At 46.0% G+C, this 25,352-nt stretch overlaps 1 protein-coding gene across 7 annotated transcripts in view; it reads left to right on the forward strand.

Annotated features, from left to right (window-relative positions):
• Positions 1 to 25,352, forward strand: part of CADPS (calcium dependent secretion activator) — a 188,610-nt gene that overhangs the window by 22,664 nt on the left and 140,594 nt on the right. For all 7 annotated transcript variants that reach the window (XM_026052668.1, XM_026052665.1, XM_026052666.1 and 4 more), the window contains exons 2-3: positions 7,138 to 7,251; positions 11,525 to 11,857. In XM_026052668.1, coding sequence (XP_025908453.1) covers positions 7,138 to 7,251; positions 11,525 to 11,857 — 447 coding nt within the window. The remainder of the gene's footprint in view (positions 1 to 7,137; positions 7,252 to 11,524; positions 11,858 to 25,352) is intronic.

Genomic DNA, 25,352 nt, shown 5'->3' on the forward strand with positions numbered 1-25,352 from the left:
AGCGTGGGAGGGATACCTGCCCACTCAAGTCACCATCTTGTGCAGTTTTCTGAAGTTTGGAGAGTGCACGAGGGGCTGAGCAGCAAAATAACGCTGCTGTCCTTAAAAGAAACTCATGCTTTCGTGCAGTTTTGGGGCCCAAACACAGGATTTGCATGAGCTAGGAAAGCAGATGCTGTGTTTTCTATCTGGGCTTTTATCTGCTTCCCAAAGGCTGCCTGCTAACACCTGGCGAGCAGCAGCAGTGCTTGGTTCTGGAGGCCTCTCTCCCATCTCCTCCCGCTGGCAGCTGCCAGAAAAGCTTGTTGCTGTTCTCCAAGACGGGCGAGAAGGACTTGTCTTCAAGACAACCGTCAATCAGTGCCGCCTCTTCACGGAGCCTGTGTGGGCCACTTCTGCAATATGTCCTGCTGCCACCTGCTAATGGAGAGCTGCTATCCGGCCGTGCCAACACACGCGCCGCCGTTTAGCACATGGACCAAAGCCTGGAATTCACCTCGGGCAAATGTTCTGGGACACTCTCAGGTAAACAACTGGATTGCCCGAGCCTCCGTTCTGCAGCCATTACTCCAGCAGCTTTTAAGATGGGTCTTTTTTTCCTTTCAATTTGCACAAGTCACAGCTATCTCTAGTTCTATTGTGTAGGCTGCAGCTCCTAATAGGAGCGCTGAAGTAAAGCACACGCTGTGGGCTGAGGTGAGGCAGAGCTGCTGGGCCCGCGTGTATGTGGGGAGCAGAGCAGGGTGGTCATTCCACACATTGCATTTATTTTTAGGGGTTATTTTACCCCTTTTTTCACCATTTTTGTTTTTTATAGTTTCGCCAACTCCTTCCAGGGAATTTGGGAACAGAAGTGCAGCCCCAGGATGGAGAGCCCTGTAGGCATATTCCAGCCCAGCTGCCTTTTACAAAGAGTGATTTGATTCTGTTTTTCCCTCCTTCTGTGGGCCCACGTGTTTTGTGCTGCTACAAACACTCCTCAGAAATTATATGCTTCAGATCCGCAATAGCTATCCTGCTTTTTGTGGGGGTTTGAGCTCATACTCTCAGTGTGCAAACTCAGTACCAGATGGAATCGCAGGCAGTTCTTCCCTCCTGCCCTTTAGATCTGTGCCCTGTTTGCTCTGCCCACTCTCATCCCTCCTTCTGCTCCTCTTTTGGCCGGCATTGGGAAGGATGAGAGCTCTGATTTTGGGGCTTGGACAGTGTATGCCGGGGTATTTAGAAAGCTGTTTGCTCTATTACTCTGCACTGCCTTCATTAAGATCACCTTGCAGTTCTGTTTTATCTTGTGTAAAATGAACTCCGTTTGATTTGGAAGATGTGGCAGCTGTGAAACACGAGAAGCGAAGAGAAGCGAAGCGAAGCTCCTTTTTTTACCAAGTAGTTGTGTGTTGCCCTCCGATGGGACAGGGAGAGCAAGGGACAGAAACCCTCCTAGCAGTGAGTTCCTTCAAGATATCCCTTTTCCCTGCTCCCTCCTCTCTCCCAGTGACTTCTGGCCTTCCCTGGCCAGAGCTCTGCACCTTGTTTCACTCCAGCAGCCGACGTGTCGTGCGCAGAACGCGCGCTCGCCGCACGGATGAGCCCCGGTAACCGCGGGCTGCCGGAGCTCCGCTTCTTTCTCAGTTACTCCAGATACACTTAAGCCACCACGCACAGGTGCATACCCATGTCCCTGAATTGCTGACCAAGTATAGGGATGGAAAGTTGACAGGCTGATTGCCAGCTACAGTTTGATGCCTCACAGAAAACTACCTTTTCTACCAAGCTTCCTTCTAACTCCAAACAACATGCCCTTGCAAAATAGGAGATTACTCATTTTAGCAGGAAATGTTGGGAGGAGGAGGAGGTGCACTACAATTTCACACCTCTTCTTTCTCTTCTCTCTCTTTTTATTTAGAATCGAGTTCTGTTCTGGCTTGACTGAGTGATTGAACCTTTCTCAAGTGCTGTCTGAAGGAGACAGCTTATCTTTTGCTGGACCAGGGGTGTGTTTGGCTCTTCATCCGAGATTTAAGATCTATTTTTTTTCATTCTCTCTTCCTGTTTGCTTCCTGGAAATCGTAAAACGTTCACAGCACGAGGGAAACATTCGAGCAGATAAGTTGTGCTTAGCCAGAACAGCAGAGCGTGGTAGGTAAGGTGTCTTGACAGCATGATTTCAAATTAGGGCTAATTTTGAGGAAAAAAAAAAAAATATTGCTCAGACCCACGTGTCTGGAAGCTTCTCTGTTTTTCTTGCTCTATTTTGCAGTCCGATCAAAGGTACTGCCTTCCCTGGCTGAAAACAGCGACTAGGACACTCCAGGGGTCCTTTAGTCTCCATTCATTTGTGCGTCGCTCCTGTTCAGCAAGAACAGTTTTTAAAATAGCTTGTGACATAGAGGAGCGAGTCAGAGTTTAATGATCAAAATGGTACAAAAATAACTGTCTAGTGATGGACGTGTATTTTTATAAAAGACAAGACACTGTGTTTTCTGTTTGCAGATCTGAAGTGGTGGTAGGAAATCTTTAGCTCCATTTGTTTAACATTTCCAAGCCTTTATGTACTGCTGTGCGTGTTAACCAGGCAGGAAGATTAGCATCTGCTGTATGCAAGGTCTGCTTGGAGTGGGAATATGAGATGGAAAATAGTTCAAATGGTGTTTTGAAAAGATGTCTCTAAAAATAGCTCGCTTTTCTTCTTGCATAGCCCACCAGCCTAGGCTGCGAGAGGCTTTTGGTCTTTTCATGCATGTAGCCACTTCTGGAGGCAGGAGAAGTGCTGTTATCCTCCATACACAGATGGGAAATGAGGCACGAAAGAGCAGAGGGGGCTGTAGAAAAGCAAGGACCTGTGTGGGTCTGAGGATGCTGCCCTCTGAACGGGACCTGCTGGCACAGACCTATTTCTGTTCCTGCCCTGTCCCTCACCCACATTTTGGACCCGGTTCATGGATATGTAGCTGGCCTTTGCACCTGGGATCTCTGCATGGTTTTCAATACCTCAGCCTCTGGGGTAGCCCAGGACCTGGTGACTGATCTTCAGGGCATTTGGGATGCTGGGGAGAACGCAGAGCGGGGTAAATTACTTATCTGAAGAGGCTGGAAGGATGTTCCTGGACACAGGGACTTGGGCTGCATGGCACCATGTGGGATTGTAGATGTGAAGGCTTTGTAGAGCTCTTAGGGTATTTCACACAGAGCTTTTCATTCTCTAATATCAAGTGTCTATTGCAAATGCTTTAACTGAGGGATTAAGCACGTTGCCCAGGCAGTGGTGGAGCAACAGCCTTGGCTTTTTTGGCTGATCAGCCACCGAAGTGCAGCATCCACTCACCATGCTGGCATTCTAGCTTTCTATTTCAGCAGGGCTGCAAAATACCAGAATTCTTGAAATTGCATATTCTGGAAGAAATATGAATTCTAGTAGCTTACTAGCCAAGCCAGCCTTGGACTTTTCCCAAGAGATGCAGCATGAATGACTGCAGGGAGGTGACCCGTGACATTCTCCAGCTTCAAACCATACCCTTTCAGTGTGCAGCGTGCCATGGTCTGGAGGCACAAAAGGCTGCAGACGGATGTCTCGGGAGCTCTGTCATGTCAACTCCTATAAGCTTCATGAGATCCTTGTTTTCTATCCAAAGGAAAGAGAGGAAGGATGAAAACATTACCTTACCAAACTGCCTGTGAGGCTCAAGAGAAGTTGGAAAACCTTCCCTTGGTCCTTTTTTTTGGGCTAAGTTTTTGGGGATGTCTCAGAGTAGTTGGAAAGAGCATCTAACTGCGTCAGAGCAAGCGTGACTTGACCTGCATCTCCGGCCAGGTCCTTTCTAGCAGGGTTTTCCAAGGGAGCTCAGGCAAGAGCCTGCATCAGCAGCCACAAGGCTTCTAGTTAACCAGGGATTTATGGAGATCAACTGAGAGCAGCCTGATTTGGGAGGAGGAAAATAAGGTGTTTGGGCAGGAAAGGGTAGGAGGAGAGGAAGAAAGTGAATACAGAAGAGAAAAGGAGGAGAAAAGCTGCAGTATCCAGCCTGGAAGAGATGTCCCAGGAATAAAAGGGATTTGTCTTTTGTCTGTGAGGCTCTGAGGGGGAACTGGTGTGTGGGGACTGTGCGTATATCTCTGCCCGCTCCCAGACAGCCGCTATTCTGTTTGCCTCCCGCTTTTAGTCACTAGCTGTATTTCTCTTGGTATTTTTATGGATTTGTTTTTCCTATTTTATTAACAGAACGGCTGCGTTTTACCACAGGCAGGATGAACCTGGACTTTCTGCTGAAAATTGTCAGGTTGTGATGTGTTTTACTGAGCAGAGCCTCCTAGGAAAGGCTCCAGTCGCAGCAGAAATCACCAGGGAGGTTTCACGGAGCAGCGATCGACTCTTTGCGTGTGCTCAGCCACTGGCCTAGTATTTTATCACTGCTATTTTTTGATTGTAATTTTTGCAGGTTTCTCTTCTTTTTTTTTTTTTCCTTTGAGATCAAAGTCATACTTTTATTCATCAGTGAAAATAAGAGCACGTAGCTGTTTGATCATAGACAGGAAAATACCCAGGAGGGCCAGCTGCCTGGTAGGTCTGTTGCAAACTTATTAGCTTGGCTTAAGCTAATGGCTTACTTGGATAAAATAAAATCAAAATTGGGTGAAGTTCCCTGCTCTTAGCTGGGAGAAGACTCTTTTCCCACCTAAGACAGTTCATGTGCTGCAAACTGATCTCTGAGACCAAAGGCAGAGGTGCTTCCTCTGGGAATTAACCTGTGATCTTCTGTTGAGCTGCTACTTGCCAGTCCCAGGTGTTACTGATCTGAGAGGTTCCGGGTTCCTTGTGCAGGGTGTCCGTGGGGCAAAGGGCTCTCACTGGTGTCTAAAATCCATTCGTGTAAGTGAATGAAGTGCTAATTGCATTAGAAGGTAATTCAGGGCCTTTGTGCATTAGCGAGAACTCCGTTAGCTTTCAAGGCCCCTATTTCTTGGCTCTTTGTACAATGCACATCAAAAGTGCTAAAGCTTGGGAAGACTCCTGTCCCGGGAATGCCGGTCAGCTCCTTTCCTTTGCACATGCAGGGCTGAAATTGCTTTGTTAGTTAAGGCTTAAGCTAGTGCAGAGGCCTCTCAAAGTTCAAAGGCACGTTATTCTGAGACAGTCATTCGAGTCACCCATTGATAGAATTGGGAGGGGAAATACAAATATAAATATTTATCCTCCACACAGATAACATTGTCATGTGATACAGACTTCAGTGAGCTGTTCTACTATATTCTGTGTATGCTTAGACATAGCAAAGCATTTTGGAAATGATGTGTGCTGGTGAAGAATGATGCATATAACATTGTTTTCTATCAGGAGATTTTCCTATGGAAGGTAACTAAGTGAAGGGCTCTGTTTTAGCCCCTTCAGAGGTCTTGGTGTGCTAAACAAGGCAGAAGCTTTGGGCTTTTGATATAAACATCTGCCTATTTAGCTAATCACCAGCAAGTCTAGTAATGAGAGCTAAAAGCACTTAAGCTCCAAGGTGAGTGGCGAGGGCATGTGTTCTTTAAAGCCTATGGAGAGGTTGGTTGCACTGCTTGGGTTTCAAGCCCCTACTTAAGTGCTTGGCAGCAGGACGTCAGGTTTAGAGATGTTTCCTGCCAGGATCTGGGCTGGGGAAGCTCCATCCAGCCACAGCTCTTCCAACCCGATCTTGTCACAGGACGCAGGGCTCCAGGGAGGCTCTTCCTTCCCACTGCCAAGAGATGCATTTGGGAGATTGGGTTGCAGTGGTGGCACTGCCTCTAGCAGCTGGTGGGAGAAGCAGAGAGGAGGCCCTGGCTCTCCTGAACACAAAGCTCTCAACAGGAATTAAAAGCACAGCCCTGCGCAGCTCATTACATTAAAGGGCTGCTGATGGAGGTCAGGCACTCCTTAATTTGCAGCTAATTGGCTCTTACTGGAAAAAGCTGCTAGATGGGAGTGGGAGCAGGAGGTCACATCTTCCCTTTGCTCCCAGTAATTAATGTCCTGGTCAAACAGTTTTCTTACAGGATCATGGCCATGGAAAAGGGAGGGTCGTGTTAGCTGATCCAAGAGGCCTCCTCTTCCCTGGATCTGGAAAACAGTCATATGAGGCTTGGAGGAGGAGGCAGGTGATGCACCAGGAGAGAAAACCGTGGTGATTTGTTTGCACAGCGCCCGGGAGGCCATGGGCAGGGGGAGCCCTGCCTGGGAGTTTCTGGGAATTTAGAGATGAATTTTTGCACATTTTGAAGGGAGCCTGTTCAGTACTGAGAAAGGAGCAGAAAATATTGCGGCTAGGTAGGAGTATAGGCATTGAACAAGCCAGGATTTCAGGAAGTTGTCCATAAATAACCTGGAAAAATAATTAAAATGCCATTCACACTATCAAAATCCTGAATGAAAAGTCAAGGTGGATTTTTTTTTTTTTTTAAGCTCAGAATATCTTGTGTTTTTTTATATGGGCCTCAATATGCAGTTTTCAATCTTAGGTGCAGTTTTGCTTCCTTTTCTTTGCCCTCCTGGTTTCTTGTGGCGTCTCTTGTACCATCGTTCCTGCCTGACATCTGCAGTAGCTGCTGTTATGAAATCATCAATACTTTTAATTAAATGTCCTGATTTTTCTCTTCACCCAGATAATTAAATGCTTAATAAAAACAGCCCTAGCACCTTCCCACAGCTATTTCCCACTTGATCACTGTATCCTCACTGCCTTGTCTTATCTCATCTTGTTTTCTTTTCCATTTTTTCCAGCACTTCCATCAAATCGACTAGGTCTGGAGCCCTTTCTTCATGTCCCATGTTTTGTCCCTTGCTGAAGGACTCGTCACATTGAGGGTTGCCACCAGTGAACTCCTCAAAGGGTTTTAGGTGCTTGACGTGACAGATGGACTCTTAGATCCAAAAAAATCCACCCACGCTTGAAGGGAGGAGTTTTCAGCTATGATAAATCCCACTGTGCTGGGATAAGAGCACACCTGGGCATGTACTTACACATGGCTTATTCCTCCTCCACTGCTGCTGTCCCCAAAGGAGAGCAGAAATGTGTTTCACAAGCACCCCGAAGAAGACGCTGCGGAAGAACTTGTGCTTGGCTTTCTTTTGTTCTTACATAAGCTTCTCCTGACTAACCTCCTCCTTTTGGCTTTGTTTTGCAGATAAGTAAACAGCAGCTACAGACAATCAAAGATCGATTCCAGGCCTTTCTCAACGGAGAAACCCAGATTGTGGCAGATGAAGCATTTATAAATGCTGTCCAGAGCTACTATGAGGTAAGGAGAGACGGTTTCAATATCCATATGAATCACTGCTCTTTTCCCAAGGCACAGTTCAGATTTTGAACCTGTGTTTTTTGTCCTTCTGGAAAAAGCACAGAACAAAGGCAAGCACAAGGCCTCTCCAGGGCCTGAATGTGTAATACAAGATTCCTAAGGCCCAGGATTTGAAGATGCATCTCTCGTAAGACGCCTGTGGTGCCCCTTATTGTGGTGCATTACATAAGTTGGTGATGGAGATGACACATTGCCCAACAGTTGAAGTACTTTTTCCATAAACCCTCTTGAAAGACAGTCCTGTTGAGCAAGGCAGCACACTGTGAAAATAGTAGAGCCAAACAACTCATTAAGGAGTCTCACCTTGGACAAGAATTTAAATTAAATGGAAATGTTAAGGAATAAAATTCTGTGGAAAATCACAGTAATTTAACTCTTCTCCCTGTTTGTGTGATAAAAGCTATCCTGCTGATTCCAGTGATTCAATACCAATTCCAGATTTTGTGTTGCCCTAGCAATTATTAACAAGCACCCACACATTGCTGGTAAAAATAATAACCTGCAAAGGGAGAGGGCTATATCTTTACACCTTTATACTTAAATGTAGGTTAAGAATTTCTTTCTTACATCTTCAAGTTGAAGAATTTCTTTCTGATACCTTTTAAGCAGTTTACTTTAAAACAGGGAAGCTGCCACAATGTAAATTAGGTGTCCCACATTTCCTATGAAAAAGAGCAAGAAATGGCTGGCCGGCATTTTCAGCTCTTGTTGAAGCTTCTGCCTTATGTCTGATGGGCTTTAGGATTTTCAGCAAAAATCTTCTCATTTTGCCCTTTGCATGCACTGATAAGGGGAAGCAAGGGGGAAGTACAACTAGATTGCACTGAAGAGCATGAAGCATCATTCATAATTGTGCAAAAGAATAATTATGTATATCCGTCTTCTTGCACTTCTTTGTATGGGGCCTTTCATTTTTTCTCAGAATGAAAGAGCTGCTGTTTTTGAAGCAAGTCTGCTCTTGTGATGTGTATGAGGAGCGTCGCCTTTCTTTTTGTTAGCCTTTCTGTAAACCATTTCTCTTTCTCCCTAGAGCTATTCTGTCATAAAAGGTGAAGATTTTGATTTTCCAACACAGACTATCTCTGTGGAAGTAGCATCTAAGAGAGAACAAAAATCAGATATTAAAACTATAGAGAATTTTAAGTCTATTAAAAAAAGGCAGCAGCTGGCTCTGCAAGGAAAACACAAATTATCCCTGGATTAACTCTATTAAACTGGCCTAATAGTTACTGCTCCGTCATTCTTCTCTGTACAGGAAGGAAGCTGAAAGTAATTTACATCTCTTATCAGAAAAGAAATTGCCAAGGGATCGTCAGTTTATCACAGCTTCACTGAGCAGATGCTCTTAGAGGAAGTTTTCAAGAAAGCAAAAGCAACATTTTAGGATGTAAGAGCAGTATAATCTGTTTAGATAAGGTTATTGGGGCAGGAGAATGAAACTGCTAAAAACAAAGACAAGCCTGTTCCCCAGGTGGGGCCAGGCAAAAATTTCCACCTGAGCAGTTCCAGGAGTCTTATGGTTTGTAATTAGCATTAAATAATCAAACTTACCAAAGATGTCTGAGAGAAAGATGTCTGCAAACCATATGCTCTTTGCTTGCCAGATGCACCACTAGCCTTACCCTACTCAAAAGGGGCTACAAAAGCCTCATCTGTTGTATAATTCTTTACTCTGGATCCTTCACTATAATTTTCTACTGCTTTTTAACTTGGTTTCCTTCAGCTTACAGCAGTGCTTTGTCTTCCCTTCTCCCTAGCTGTCTAGCTCATGGGGCAGTATAGAGAGGACTTGTAGGAAACAAACCTTTTAACTTGTTTTAACATATTAAGCTGCAGGATGTGCTGTGGGCTTGGAACAGGCTAGAACTGACACTGCCCATCTGGTGGTTTTAGTAAGGAGCTCACCTGCTGTCAGGACAGAATAAGATTTGTTCTCTTCCCATGTTACCTGGGGAATGAAGTTGCTGTTGTTGTTGGAGAAGGAAATAAAAGTTTCATGGTGAGTCAGGGATGCGTTTAATGTCCTTATCCTGAACATGTGTGCATGGTAGTGCTCTGCTGAGCGCGCTGTCACGGGGGTAAACGTGTGCTTGTCGGTCTTGGGTTTGTTGACAGCACTGCAGACAAAATGAAAGGCAGAGTGGTCTGAGCAGACTCAGCTCTGGGGCTGCGGAGCACCCTTGTGCTCTAGGAATGCTGCAGATCCAGCGAGTGAAGGATGGGAGACAGACCCACCAGGCTCCAGCAGGTGCTTTGGGAAGAACAGCCCCCTCTCCCACTTCCACGGAATAAAACTTCATCGGACAACAACCATAACCTTTTCAGTAGGTGTATTTGGGAGATGCTCTATGAGACCCATTCCCACGCCGCTGCTGGCAAGCAGGACCAGGACACGTGTGATCTGTGGCAGCCCATGCACAGATGTGGCAGAAGGAGGCGTCTGGCCCAGCTCAAGGCCCATTTCTCTCTCAAGTGCTGGCGTATGCGCCCATTAGGATTTTGCTCCAGTAATTATCGACTCCTGGCAATCTTATTAGGCAGCCTCATAGCTGGGCAGCTCGCCTGTTGTCTCCCAGAGAAAGCAGCTCACTCTGCAGCACAAAACAATTTCCTTGACAAAACACCTCTTCTCCTCCTCCCGTTTCTCTCTCTCCTTTCCCTGCCTCGCTCCTGGCAGACGCTCCCTGGCACTGCCTCCTCCCTGCCAGCCACTGCCTTCCCTGCTCCTGCTGCCTGCAGCTCTGCCTGCCCAGGCTGAACGAGACCCCACGGCAGGAGGCAGGACCAGGACCTTGCAGGGCACGAGGCAGCCGCGCTGCCCGCAGCGGGAAGTCACGAGCTCTGTCCTGTGGGTCAGGCCAAGGTGGGTCCAGACACCAGCGGATGGTTGCAGGTTGGATGTGAGCACCAAGGAGGAGTTCCATGACCTCTTGCTGTTTGCAGCAGTCCAGGTTTGGGGGACTTGCTCAGCTGGGGCTGCATCCACATCTTCAATTTTTGGTAGGTCTCAAGCTGCACAGTACTGGTAGGTACTGCTGAACAAACTACCCTCCCACATAGGGTGTTACTGCTCATATTTATGCTCTGCAAGGAAGGTAAGTACCCACTGATGATGTCTGAGCATGGAGGCCCTCCTTGACGTCAAGGCTGCTGGAAGCATCCTGCTCCTGGCCACCTTGTCTGCTGGAAGCACTTTCCAGTGCACTGATATCAACAGAAAAAATACCCTAGCCCTTCACTGGCACCACTGCTGGGCTCTTCTTGGAGCAAAACCCACTAACGTTCCTGGCAGGTGCACGTTGCTGTCAAGCAGCTGGGAACATGGGGTGCTGAGCTGCTAAGTGGTATAAAAATCTCACCGTGTCCTCAGGTTATCCTCAAGCTCTTTAATTATTGAGAGCTGACAGATAAGCCCCTGTTTTGGCACAGCTTCCTCCCAGCCTACTGCATTCATTGATTCTCAGTGTCTTTTATAAAACAGCAGTTCTTGCTAGAAATCGATTGCTCTGCTCCCGTGTTGAGGGCATGGGAGAGGACAGCCAACACATCTCCCTGTCTCCCTCTCACCCTTCAGTTCTCCCTTATTCCCATGGGATCCTGTTCTCCAGGGAGTCATTTTAACTCTCCCAGCACCGATTGTGCAGGTTGGGAAGACCCAAGGATGACAATGACATGTGTCCTGCTGAAGGTCATGTCAAACAAATGCAGATTTAATGTGCAAATCCTGCCATTTTGTCACAACAGGCCCGTGTCCTTGCACTGATCAGAGGTTTCCCAGGTCCTGGCTATGAGGGTAAATGAGTGCAGTGCTATTGACTTGGGCAGGATGACTGGGCGCCTTCCAAGAAGGCAGAATTTGTCTCAGAGAATGTAGCTGTGCAATAGCTTTCTTATTAAAATGTTATCCTGCTTTCCTAAAGGGTGTCACGTATCCGGATAAAGTGTGGTCATAGCATCACACAAAACCCTAATTGCATCAAAATGTTTCCCTTCTAGTAGACACAAAGCAGAAGCTTTACCTGATTTCACTCCACGAAATACAGATGAAACTGCTGTTAGTCCTGTGATATGTGTCTATCCTGTAGAACAGCACAAAGCATCTACGCAAAGAGCTAGTGTTTTTCCCTTCAGGGAATCCAGCTTGTGGCGATAGTTCAGAAGAAAGGAGGTTGTTTTTAAACTGACATCATTTGAAGTCCCTATTTCCCTGCAGGTATTTCTAAAAAGTGACCGTGTTGCCAGGATGGTGCAGAGCGGAGGCTGCTCTGCAAACGACTCCCGGGAAGTCTTCAAGAAGCACATTGAGAAGAGGGTGCGTAGCCTGCCAGAGATCGATGGCCTCAGCAAGGAGACGGTCCTCAGCTCCTGGATGGCAAAGTTTGATGCTATTTACCGTGGCGAAGAGGATCCCCGCAAGCAGCAGGCCAGGATGACGGCGAGCGCGGCCTCGGAGCTCATCCTCAGCAAGGAGCAGCTCTACGAGATGTTCCAGAACATTTTGGGGATCAAGAAATTTGAGCATCAGCTTCTGTACAACGCTTGCCAGGTAAGAGTCTTCTCTGGAAGTAGAAAGGCTTTATCTGGGGAAATGGTTGTGAATGGAAATGTTGCTGTTACACAATAGAAACTTTGGTCTGATGGGACTGTTTTTGAGAGAACATCCATGAGGAAAGTTGTTCTTGACTCATGCTGGGATTTCTGTACTGCCAATTACATTTTGGCTATCCAGGTGGGCCTCTTTCTCTTGATTTGTGTGTGATTTCTCTTGGTTTGTTGCTTGGAATTTTCTTTGCGGCTTTTTCGGATGGTTCTTGGAATATTTTCTTTCATGAAATCTCAAAGGACTGCTGAGAAGGAAAGATTTATTCGCACTGTTGTGTGGATGAGCAGATATTTGATGGTGTCTAAGCTCCCGCTGAGTTAACCAGGTTCTTTCCTAGGAATACTCTCACAACATGATGTTAAGGAAAGTAAAACCTTATTTAATCATATCTATAATTTGATTATACTAGTATGCAAATTTAAGGTACCACTTAAGAGTATTCTTCAATATGTTACTAGCTGTACCTCTAGCCACTGAGAAAGAATTTGTGGATTAAGACCAGTTCAGATCCATTACTCTAACATTTTGAGGTAATTTTTGCTCTTTAAATATCCCAGTGCTGGACTGAGCCAGCCGTACACATTCAAGTTGGTCCAAAAATTGCCTGCAATTGTAAAGCTATTAGTTTCCCAGAGCAATTTGTTGTGATAAAACACTTTCAAGGTGACTGATGTCCATACACATAGTTTATCCAGCAGGCATGGAGGGGGCTCTGCAGTGTTACTGGAATAAACTGATTTTGTGGCCTTGCATGTAACTACTGATGTTCAAGAGAACAGCACATCTCCCTCATTCAGCTGCCCTTGGTTTGTGAGATGTCACTGAGTGGTCACACCAGGTGGGCTCTTCTGCTGTGACTTGCTTGTCCCTGCACCAGTCCAGCTGACAGAAACACTTTATTGCAGCCCATGGTAGCAGTATTTGAAGCCGAGATGCCCTGCAGGTGAATGTCTTGGGCAAACTTGCTTGCTGAGGTTGTGTGGGGTATCTCTGCCTCCCCACGCGCCTGCAGACCCCAGAGGAGACCCCATCTCTGCTAGTGCCCAAATCGAGATGTTTCCCTTTCTTCTGTAGCCTCACTATAAACACTGGCAAATTGCTCACCTTCATGTTCCTGCCCAGTGCCTTCCATCAGCTCCCAGTAAGAACCATTTCTCTAGGGGTCCTGAACTGGGTTCTTGCATTTCCAGCAGCCCTTGCTAAAGACTGTCACTGGCTGTCAGGCTGCCAGTGATCCACGTTACAGCCCCCTGCAACTGGATAGAAATTTTGTGGTCAGGACAAAGGACGTTGGAGTCAAAAGAGAGGGGAAATCTCCTTGTGGAAAGCTGACTGAGGGAGGCGGACCTGGATCTCTTCCTCATAACTTAGGGGGTTCAAGTTCTCATTGCAATTAATACATTCTAGAGCAATTCTGTTGTTCTTCTGTCCAGACATTCCCAATGCATTTCAAGAAATGATAGAAAATCATTTTCAGTCTTTTTTTTTTTTTTCCCTGTAAACAGCTTAATTATCTTGCTGTTGTTCATCTCAGCCCTTTATGTGAGAGGCAGGAGAGGATAATAAATGCCCTTGAGTAAGAGGTCTCGTGGCAAAGGCAGTAGCAAGGTCTGCATCGGTCCCCGTAAATTCCATTTTCAACACAGAATTCTTGCCATTTTCCTCTTTAAAAACAAAACCACCGTGTTTTCAGTGGTGACTTGAGAGCTGAGTCAGCTTTGCAGTTGAGTGTGTGATACTTTCATTCTTTATTTTTCCAACTTAAACCAACCCGAGCTCTCGGTCACTCCTCCTGCCTCGACCCATGCTCGGCTAATGAGCTAGAGCGGTTTGGTGTGAGTGCCTGTTCTCCTGCCCTCTTGCTTTAGTGATTCTCAGCGTTGTGGGAAGTTGTGCCTTGTCCTCGTGGCCCTGCTTTGTAGATGATGTCTGTACACGGGAGCCTGGCTGGTTGACACTGTGAACCCGGTGGCAATTTGCAGCGTCTGTTCTCTGCAAATTGCAAGCAACCCATTTGCTGTAGTAGATCCTGGTTTTACTCTGGAAATGAAGAATTTAGTTCAGAGCCTTCCGTAAGGCTCAGAGGCAACAAACCTGTAATTTGAGATTTTTGGAAAATGATGTGATCTCTGTTGGATGTGGGTATTAGCATGGGAGTCGCTCTGTTGTTTTTAATGCTTGGATAATGAGGATTAGATGTGCAGAAGGGAAAGGACTTTACATAAGGCACGACTCAGAAAACTGCAAGACCTTTGCCAGAAACTGTTCTCCTGTCTGGTGTTTTCCTGAAATGCAGAAAGCAGTAAAATGCTGTCGCCCCTGGCCTGAATGTGAGGTGGGAATTTCCTGAATGTGGGGCCTGGTAGTCCGGGCCAGGTTGCTTGATGTCCCCTCCTCTTCCCTGCTCTCTGTTACGCTCCATAGGAAAGACGGCTCGGAGCTGGTGCGAGACGTTTTCCTTAGAGGGCAGGAGCCTCCCACTAGATCCTAAATTTTCTTGCACAATCAAGGTCTTGCCTCCACCTTACCCTGCCGTCCCTATGGGCACACTGAACCTCTGCATGCTCCTCCATCCCGGGCTGTCCTCTGCAGTGAGGAAGAGCCCTTCAAACCCAAATATTGAGGCTTTGTAAAGCGCAGAGGAGCTGGGTCTGCACAGCCTGGGGAGAAGGGGGACACTCGCTGCTGACCTGCAGGGATGTGGGCAGCAGCAGGGAGGACTCGTGGAAACTGCAGGCCTGGCCCAGGAGACCCCCAGTCCCCAGCAAGCTGCAGTGTCACAGCTGCATTATCAGGGCTGATTGCGCCTCTTGGAGCAACCCCCTTGTTTCTTAAAATGCTTTTGTTTGCTCGGCATGTACAGGGAGCTCCCAAAGCAGGGCATCATCCCAGGCCCTCGCTGCAAGGGCCCAGCGTCAGCCCTGGAGCAGGAGATCTGCTCTTTCCTTCCCAAAATGTAGTCGTGAATTATTTCCCACTAGAACTCCAAAAGCTCGGGTTAAGGCCAGGCAGATTCCAGGGCTGCAGCAGCGTTTGGGATTTCTCTGAAGGGGAGATGTGAACCCCGGGCACTGCCCTCCTGGCTGTGATGCTCTCCTGGGTGTGTTACAGCCCTGGGGTTGTGCTGAGCTCCTCTGCACCCGTTTTGGGAGGTTTGGCACCAGTTAGACAACCAGAGACACCTGCCAGCTTCCATCTGTTAAACCCACAGTCATGCCTAAGGAGCGGGGTGAGGATTTGCGGAAAGGTTGTGTGACTCGAGATGCAGAAACCACCAACTCTGTGTCCTGTTGTGGCTGAACATGGAAGTAGGTTTCAGTTCTGCTGCCTGTAACGTGGAAGACGATAGACTCTCTGCCTCGTTTGAGAGCGTCTCCCAAGCTATTCTCTGTCCTCCTCGTCACCTGCCTTCTGCTGGTGGTGCCCATAGTGGTTAAATGTTGTGTGGGCCCTGCACCTTTCTGCTCCCTGAAACTCTGTGCCCAGACTCTGTGTTAGGAGGCAAAGAGCAGAAGACTGTGCTTAGCTACAGCTCTATAAAGGAATTAGCAAGATTAGTGCCAAGAGTCCCAAACAGGTGCTTGAACTTCTCTGGGGGAAGGTACTTTTCCCCTGTGCAGCTTTGTCCTCAGTAACACAGTAATCATACCACTTGGATTGTGTTTTCTTTCATTTCTGAAATGATATTTTATTTGTTTAGGGGAAGCATGATTTCTAAAAGGGTTTTTTTTGTATATATACAACATCCTCAGGTTGTGCAAGATAGATGTGTTCTTAATGTGATGTAGCAAGATCTGAGCTAGCAGCAGAGCAAAAGGGATTGATGTGGTTGGAAAGGCTTTTAGGAAACAAACATGTGAAATGGTGTTGCAGCAGAATGGCTGGGAAGAGAGCGGCGCTGTTAAGCACAGCCTCTGACTGGAACATTTTAAATAATACAAAGACTTAGGGTTTTTGCATAATACCCATCATGTGGCTTGGTGTTTCTGCTCCGGTGGAGGCAGTGCAGGAACTCGCTGTCTCCACATGTACCAGTGAGCTCCTCTGTTGTGCCATGATGTCCATGCTCTGCTGGGGAGGAGACGTGTTTGAGCCCTGGGTTTCTGAGCTAGAACCCATGGATGAGACTTGGGTTTAACTCCTGTGCCTCAAAATTAACCTGCCTCTGGGCACAAGAGTCGCACAGGAACAATTTCTTAGGTGCTGGGCAGTGCCAGGCTTTGGCTTTTGGGCTGACCCTCCTTTTCTTACAGACCTTCACCACGGCTGAACTGCAACGACACCTCCAAAAATCAGACTGCGCTGTTCTCCATTTGTTGCTTTTCTCCCTTTGTAGGGCAAGGATTTGCTTTCCTCTCTCATGCTGGGTTTGAAAGTGAATTTTAGGCATACTGAGAAGAGAAGGTGATAGTGCAGTGCTTGTTCAGTTAATCCAGCTGCAGTAGCTGATGTCCAACCAGATCTATGATAAGCTGCACATTTCGGTCCTGAAGCAGGGGAAGGTCTGGACTCCTGGGCTGTCACTGCAGAGCTTGTGCTGTGTCCTAGGTCTTTGTTTTGTGTATCAAAATTGTCCAAAATCACAGACCTCAAAATCAGACTCCTAATTTTCTAGGCCTTAAGTGTCTCCTATATAGTGACATTTCTGTAAAATGCAAAAAATGTCTGTGCTAAACCTCCACTCCCATCCTTTTCACAGAGATATTTGGTTTAAAGAGAAATAGGTTTCAATGATTAATTGTCAAACTTGCTGCATAACATGTGGAGAAACCGGGTTGGTGGTTGTGTTCCTTCAACTCATAGTCCTGATCCTCCAAGGAACAGCTGAAAAATCTCACAGAGGGGAGCACGTATGTGTGTATAGGACAACACGGACCACAACTCGCTGCTTTCTAGCAGCTGGTTCACTTACGGTGGGTAAAAACTACTGACTGCCTTAGCAGGATTGTTTTTTAAGACTTGAGTAACATGTGATTTTAGCAAGGGAGCATTTAAACTCAAACTTAAAGCCGAACCAGAGCTGGCTTAAAATTGGAATTCACCGTTTTGACATTTATTTTTGCAGCTGAATTAGAGATTGTGTCCAAAGGCTGACATTTCCCGTGAAGCAGAAAGTTCCCCTGCCAAAAAAGCAACAAAAAAAAAAAGACTTTCAGAAATGTTAGCAGAAAAATATTTAGAAGTTATATGCTGAACCAAATGTTTGCTTTTTTAGCAGCATTCAGTATTAAAAATGCTTCTCTGAGGTGGTAACTTGCCTCCTGTCCCTCTTTCCTCCCTGCGAGTCAGGTGGAGTCCTGAATCCCGCTGGCCTTGCAGAGATGCTGCAGGGGCCCTTGGAAGATGTGGTCCAGTTTAGGGCAGAAATGAGGAAGAATGGAAACTCTTTAACAGCTCACATAGTTAGGAGGAAGTTCAGCTGACCTCAGGGTAAAAATTAGGTTTGTATGTAATATTCTCCCAAAACAAGATTTAATTCATTTTCCTTCTTTCTTTTTCTGGAGGAAAATTCCCAGCCAGGTTTTGCAATGAGGCTTGCAGGGCTGCTGTTAGGCACTCCATGGAGATACCTGTCTGTGCATCTCTGCATTGCTAATTCAGAGATAGGGATGTTGAATGTCAGAGATCCATTCCAAATTGTTTTATTTTTGAAGAACATGAAGTAATCCCTTTTTATTGTGACTTCATCCTGAAACTCAAAGCCTCCAAAGTGGCCTCTGCAGTTCCTTTAAACGCTAACGCTGCCTTCAGTGACACCCTCTGCACGGGATTTGCTCCAGTCCTGGAGCTGGGGCTCCTCTCATTCCGGCAACCTCAGCTGCATCCCAGGACATCACGGGCAGCTCCAGCCAGCATCGCTGTCCCCTGGCACCTCCTAAAGCATTTGCCAGATCCCCTGGCTTTCCTTTCCCCTTCCACTCCTGCAGAATGCCTTCTGGTTCCTCCTCCTATTTCTGCACTCTCAACATTTTCCTCCACTTAAAACAAAGCCACCACCGATACAAACCGGGGTCAGGTGATTTTAAGATGATCCGAACCCTCCAAATCCATAAAGCATCATACTCGGTGTGCAGTAATTCCATATTTATTTCCATGGAAACGGCAGCCTGGAGCCTTCTGCAGGGCTGTAATTACTCTCGTAGCGTCCCTGTCAGCGCGCGAGGATCTTCCAAAGATGCTGGTGACTTAGCACTGGAAGTGACATTGAAAAAGGAAAAAGCTCTGCGAGGTGAATGAAATTTGTTGTGTAGATACACGGGAGCAGAGCGGGGAATTGGCTCCCCTCTTCGGCCGGGGATGTGATGTTTGGAAGCTGCTTTTGCAGCAAGAGTGGGAGGCAGGAGAGGCTGAGAAGATGGGGCAAGGGCAGAGATGAAGTGGGCGTCTCGGCTGGGTGGGATTTATGGCTCAGCTGCAGCCCCAAGTCTCCCCAGGGTGGAAAGCAGGTCGCACATTTGTTTGCAGGGGTGGCCTAGGCGAGCACGGAGCAAAGCTCGGCTCACTCCTGTTGATCCTGTGTGCTGTGGACATGGTGCCCCAGTGCCCTGTGTGTTTAGTGGCCTTGTACATCACCTCGGAGGGATGGGGTTGTGCGAAGGACATCTGAGGCACTGGGGTGCCACGTGGGCTCTGTGTTTTGGGGAGTGACACGCAGTGATTGCTCTTCCTTGGAGCTGGATCGCTCCACGGAGCTCTCAGTGTCCGATCCATGCAGAACACGTATGGACATATGTGTGCGCTCATTAACTGTCGGCTCAACTTATGTTCTGTGACGTTATGGACTTGCAGAGCAATCTTGGCCCCTGTAATTAAATTTAAAGCAAATTAGCTCTTCTATTAAACAAAATAAATCTGATGCAGTCTAATGCTGTATTCTGTAGCTATGGCTGATCAATCGCTCCGGCAAAGAGCAGGCAAATGCTGCTGAGCAGATGGTCTTGGCTGAGGCATGGTCAATTAAACTCATTAAAGATGCTTTCATTTAATCAGAGAGTGTTTTAACCCTGTTAGCTGCCAGTTGGGGATGTGTGTTTTTGTGCACTAGGAACTTAAGAGTTCTTGCCCTACTGTGGACATCTCCTGGCTTTACAGGCCCTTTGCAGAAACCAGACTGGAGCATGCACGTGAAGAGCAGAGAAATTACCATGTCATGCAACAGCAGTGAAGGCCTGCAGAGAAAAACCAAGTTGCTTTCTTCTAGCACTAAACAAGTATGTTCATTAGACTGAAGAAGTCTTATGCACTAAACAAGTGTGTTTATTGGACTGAAGATGTCTTATGTGCGGAGTCCTTCCCACGTGAGCTCCTGCCAGCCTTTTCTGCAGGGCTAGGGGAGTTTGTGCCTCTCCTGCCCAGCAAAATGTCACTTGCTCCACCAAAGCATCTGCAGTCAGTTGTGGCTTGTTATGGTGTGTTTGTTATGGGGTTGGAGGATAGAGCAAGGGGATCTTCAGCATCCAGACAGGTCTGGCACTGAGGTGGCCTCTCTGCTGTCACGCAAAATGCTTTGGCTGCTGGGAACCTTTCTACCACAGGGTTCTGGAGAGGGATTTAGTTCCCTCTTTGCAGCAGAAACCCATAGGGAGTCCTCTGAGGCAAAGCTCTGTGTTTTGGCTTGTTTAACAGAGCACTTGGGAGCAGTTGTCACAACTGAGCATCGTTGCCTTTTCCCCACGGCTCCGGTCTGCTGAGCTTCTCCCTCTGCCTTATCATAGTAACCATATATAATGTACCATATATAATATGCCAACAAGGTGAGTAAGACCAAGAGGGTTTTCTTAGCCTAATGGAGAAAGCATATGCGTTTTTCTCAAGAACAGTATATGTAGAAGAGTGCAACAAGAAGGAGGCTTGGAAGGAGCAATTCCAGGCTGTTAGTCAGCATCAGGGGACTGGGATACAGCAGTGCATTTGCAGCAGCACATACCGGTTAAATTAAACACACATGTCCTTTATTCAGAGCACCATGTAGGGAACTTTGTGCATCAATCCGGACCTGTTCTGCTGCAGCAACATTGGCCCATCCAGGTACATTAGGGCAAAAATCAGGTTGGTTTTCAAAATGTTCACCTGCTATGAAATAGTTTTTATTTCTGTTTAGTCAGGTTTGGTTTTTTGTGCTGTATCAGCTAAATACTCCTGGTTGTCTGTGTGGATTGATTAATTTTCACCTTTTAAAGTTTAAATTACCCCTAAGATATCTTTTCAGTTTTATTTTTGTTTCAAATCACCTATGAATACTTCTTATCATCTGCATTAATGCAGCAAAGCAATGCATAAAAAATAACTACACTTACCTTATAAAGTATCAATAACTTGACATGCTCAATCTACCTTAACCCCTCTATTTAGGCGCCACTAATTCCCTTCTTTCACTGAAAAGCTAGTTCTTGGCACCACTTTCCTGCTTTCTAGACAATTTCTTTTTTTTTAATCAGGAACAGGAGCTTCATGTGAAGCTTATTGCTTATTAATACAGCTCTGATTCCGCACCACCACCTTGCAGCTTGGAAAGAGTGAGTTGAGCAGTGAAATCCTGGCACTAGGTAAGAGCAGTTAGGGAAGAATAACAAGAACTGAGCCACAAACCTCCTGTCGCTGGTGGTGCACTAGCTGCTGACACTGCCATTTGCAGGCTAGCACAGGTCCCTGGGAAGAAAAACACTCCCAACCTGAGATTATTAACTGGGAGAGATGTTCTGGTGTCTGTGGCCTCTGCTGGTCCCTGGCTGCTTCTAGCTTAGCACAAGCCAAACACATCTCACAGCTTTGTTACAGGAACAGGCTGCAGCACTGGGCAAAATCAGGGAGGTGGGCTGTTCCTGGCACGGCTTTGCAGAGGGGAGATGCTGAAACAGTGGGGAAGGTTTTGCAGGAGGTGCAGAAATAGAAGTTCTTGAGCATCATTAAATGTGACAACATTAGGAAAGCATAGCTTGAAACCATTTTAGTTGAGAGGAGATTTGGCATGGCACAAGATAGAAAACCCAGAGGTGTTCCCTTAGTATTGGCAAAGAGGAGACTGATGATTAAAAACATGAGAGCAAACAGAAAAGAAAAGGTAAATTCAGGGAAATATCTTTGTGCTGAAAAAAAAAAAAAATCAGAAATCCCATGGGCCTTATGATCATCCATAGATGATCAGTAAAAAATCACCTGCATTATTGCCAATTTTCCAAAGGGCAGCATAAAACCTTTTCTTAACTGAAACCAGTTGTTGCTGGTAGGGCAGATTCCGCTGCACTTCAAAGTGACCTGGTTCCTTGGGGTGAATTTCAGCCTCCAAAACGCAATGTTTGCTTCAAGCAATCTGCCTTCTTGTCCTCACTTTGTACTTACTGAAAGCCACCGTAAATTTAAAAAAATAATAATTCCTCAACACGTTTTGTGTATTATTAGGGAAAAAAAGTCCCTCCTTCGCTTTGTCTTTCCCTCAACCAGAGATGGCGAGCGGGAGACGTCACAGAGAAATGACCCTGCTGGCCCTTTTCGGAGAAAATAATCTCGCTTTTTCTTTGCGTAGCATTTTGTTCCCTGCACTACATGTTCCTGTCAATCAGCCCGGGAGGGCCCTTGCAGACAGAAGGGGTGTTATCCAGACCTCTCCCTCTTTAAGCAACTAACTGCAAAAGAACCCATATGTGATGCTTATCTTAAGGAAGGCTGGAATACTTAATAAGACATAACTGGTGCATGACCTCGCGCTCTGTGAACGCCTGCCTTCTTTTGACTGGAGATACAGTGAAGCAGCTAGAATTTAATTTTGCACCTAAGTCTTTTAATCTAATTTGAATTTTCACTGCACTTTTGCAGCACTTCAGCCCTCAGCCATGTATTTCATCCCTGAAATCCTTTTAATGCCAATCTAATAAGTAAAATCTAAAGATACCACAGTATTTATGTGTAGCAGTGGGTTTATGTTGTCGTGCTGGAGGCTCGTGCCAGAACTCCAGGGTCTTCATTTCAACCAGGAAGAGAATCGAGACTGTTTTTCACTGAGCTGCACTAGCCTAAAGTCACAAACTGCTCTTTCAATTATCTTTTTATAGTCCTAAATAGAGAGATCGTTCTTGTGACATATATCATCCATTAAGTGAATATTTTGAAGCTTCCATATTAATATTTTACCAAGTTTCCTCTAATCTTTATTTCAGAAAAGTGGTTTCTGGGAGATGGCTTCTTTTTTATTTCTTTTCTCTTCCTTTTGCAATCCATATTGTGTATTGCGTAATTCCAGAAGAGAATTACTAAAAATACAGTGTTATTTACCAAAATCTTCTCCTCTGCTCCCTGTATTTCATTCTTTAGACTACCCGTGTTTCTGGGTTACTTGACAAACACTTCATGCCACAGATTGGGATGTGATAGACCATGTCATTTTAATTCAGAATCAACATCGAGGGTCAGATGCATCAGGCCATAGAAAGCGCTGTATGAATATAAAATACACTTAGGCTAATCTACCAGTTTACTTCTAAAAAAGGACCAAAATAAAAAGAGAGAAAAGGAATATTTCTTAGGAGAAATGAGCAGGGCTTAGAATTTTCTCCAAAGGAATATCTAACTAGGCTCATATTTGTTCCCAGTGAGCTGACTATAAATGATCAGTAAAACCAAATTTCATGCATTTCAAAGACTGTCTCAATATCCCTAGCTATAGGGAATGCAAGTTATGTAAGCTATTTCTTACCTCTTTTTCAGTGCTGACTTTTCATATTCAACAACCTATGCATTTTCTGGAACATCTGATTCTACCTAGTGTGTTTAGTGGGAAATGGGAATGTGAGCTCAGTGGGGACCTGGATGCGAGACAGATTCAAATACAGCCTTTCATGTATTTAAAAAGCTCCTATAACAGCTTAATGTCGTAAAAAGTCGACCTTCATTGCATTGGGCTTTGCTATATAAAGCAGGACAGTGATGTTCCCAAGCAGTGTGACATCATTACATGTGTTTTCATGTGTTTCATCCAATTTGCCTTTAGTGCAGTTCTTTTTGGCCCAGAAATAGATTATGTTAATTATTAATTAATTTTAATGATATTAATTATTATCAATAATAAGCTGCAGAGAGCTGTGTTGGTGGCACAGTATTTTTCGTCATTCAGTCGTGAAGTCTTTGTATAAAAATCATTGCTGTTAATCTTGGCCTTGTAATAAAGGAGAGAAAGATTGTGTCGCTCCATTTCACCTCCATTTCAGCCATTCCTTCCTTTATTTTGAGATTAAAGGCAATAGGGAGCTGAGCTGAGCAGGAGAGAGAGGCATAAGCACCTCGGGTGAGGTGGTAGCCGCCTGAAATCAGGCTTGAGAAGCTGCATTTTGCCCACGCTATAGATGCCATAAACTTGATGACTGTAGATGTTGCACAAACCTTTGTGAAGCAGCAGCTGGGAGGTGAGCTAAGCTTCAAGCAGGGCCATATGGGGACCCTATATATTTGTGGACGAGGACAGTGCAGCGCAAGGCACAAGTCTTGAGTCAGAGCCTCGTGACGCTTTGATGTCACCCGTCCCCAGACCATGATTAAGTTCCTGTGATTTACGAGCTCCGGTACAGCAGCGGAGACATAGTGCCCACTCATGTGTATGCTCTCGGATTAATCCATAGTGAAAGAGCTAAGCTGAATAACCTCCTTTGGCATTTGCTGGGAGCAAAGAGCGTTTGTGCAGATACTTAGCTGGCATGAGCTGGCGTGGCTTCTTGTGAAGAGACCTCTCTGGCTGTGATAACTTGATAGTGAGCCTGAACCTTGGGCCTTCCTTCGAGCGTGCAGAGGAGGGGCCTGGTCCAAGGATGGGCATTTTCCACAATGAAAGATAACAAAGCACAGATGTGTAATTTTGCTGTCTTTCCGTGAGCGTGTTGCCAGTTGAGCGTGGCTTGAAGTGGAAAGAGGTCCCGGAGAGGAAGCGAATGGTAGTGGGAAGGTCACAAGCAAAGCCAGATCCAGGCAGGTAACGTGGAGGGCCAGGATGATGCTGGAGCGAGACGTGTGAATTTGCACTCCTTGGCTATCCCTAAGGATAAGGGACATCAGGGAAGAGTTTCTGTGCTCTAAATGGGAGGACTGAGAGCCCTTAGCGTTTGTGTTTTGGGGGAGGAGGTTTCTGCCTTGTTTGTTTGTTTTGTTCTTTCCCTTAAATAACCAGCTTCATTTATGACCTAGCTAACGGTGAGAAAATCATGTGGGAGGTTTAAACTTTAAAATCCTAATACTGGAGTAATTAAATAGTCTTTTTTTTTTTTTCTTTTTCCCTCGCATCACCAGCCATTTATCCTGCTGGCATTTCTGCCAGTTTTGCTGTCGAGCTTGTGTTGTGTAACAGTGGTGAAATGAACTGCAAGTTTGTGTTCAACTGCTACCAGGAGCCTTGCACGTTCATGTGCAGAGCTGAGACCAGAACTGATGAAATATCCACAGAGCAGAGGGGCTGTTCTGTGCAGAAACCGTTGACACCATCATTCTGGTGGGATAGCAAGGGACAGAGATCAGTATAAACACTAGATTATCCTCCTCTCTGTAAATCCAAGTTCACTTTAAAAAAAAAGAGAAGAATCAAGTTGCATTTTCCCATCACCCTCTAAATTCAGCCCTTCAGTCACCTTTTTCTTCTTTCTCCCCTGGGTGCTCTCTCCTGAATTGACTGCGTTCTCCCTTACACTGGGTTTTGGCTGGGCATAGCTGTGCTCAGATGGTTAAATAGCAATTGAGTGTAAATTAGCTCCAAGAGCTGTGACTGCCGCTGTCTGCTTCCAAAATAACTTTGTGGAGGAGAAGGACTCTCGGGTCAGACGACAGCAGCATGTTTTGGATCCGACTGCAGAGAAGGGGGTTGGAGGGAATGTTATGGGTTAGGTTAATAGGAGAGAAATACAGTAGACATACTGGGTTAGGAGCTATCACATATGCATAATAGAAATTATGGTGATTGCTTGCAAGTAGGCAGCACCGCAATTTGGGAAAGTTTGTCATTAAAGCTTTGTGTTTCTCGTTGCCCGACTGTGGTATTTGCAGTGAGGGCCATGAAATGGCCCTGCTTTTTGAGCTGCTGGGTGCAAAGGGTTTCCTTTGGGAAGTCCCTCTCACCACAGTCTGTGGTTTCCAGGAGGAAAGCAGCTGCTTGATGGGTTGGTTGATCCATGTGTGAAGCTTTTCCTATTCTGCTCCTAGCAGCTGGTAATTCCTGGTCTTCTTCACCACTGAACATAGGTGGTTGCTCAGGGTTGTCGCTTGGTCAGTCTGTTCTGCCTTGATGGAGGGTGATTACAGGCCAGCTGACAATGTCTGGCAGCCAGAAATTCTGGTCCTGTGGATGAAAATAGCCAAAGACACATTCAAGGAGATAATTGGGCTCATTAAACTTTCCCATCATAATGCCAGCCGTGGCTTCAGCCATTGTGTGCCTGAAAACATCAGCAGCATCAATGAATGAAAA

This window comes from Nothoprocta perdicaria, unplaced genomic scaffold (genome assembly GCF_003342845.1).
Source record: "Nothoprocta perdicaria isolate Ctin4 unplaced genomic scaffold, notPer1 scaffold_9, whole genome shotgun sequence".
NCBI classification, from domain to species: Eukaryota; Metazoa; Chordata; class Aves; order Tinamiformes; family Tinamidae; genus Nothoprocta; species Nothoprocta perdicaria.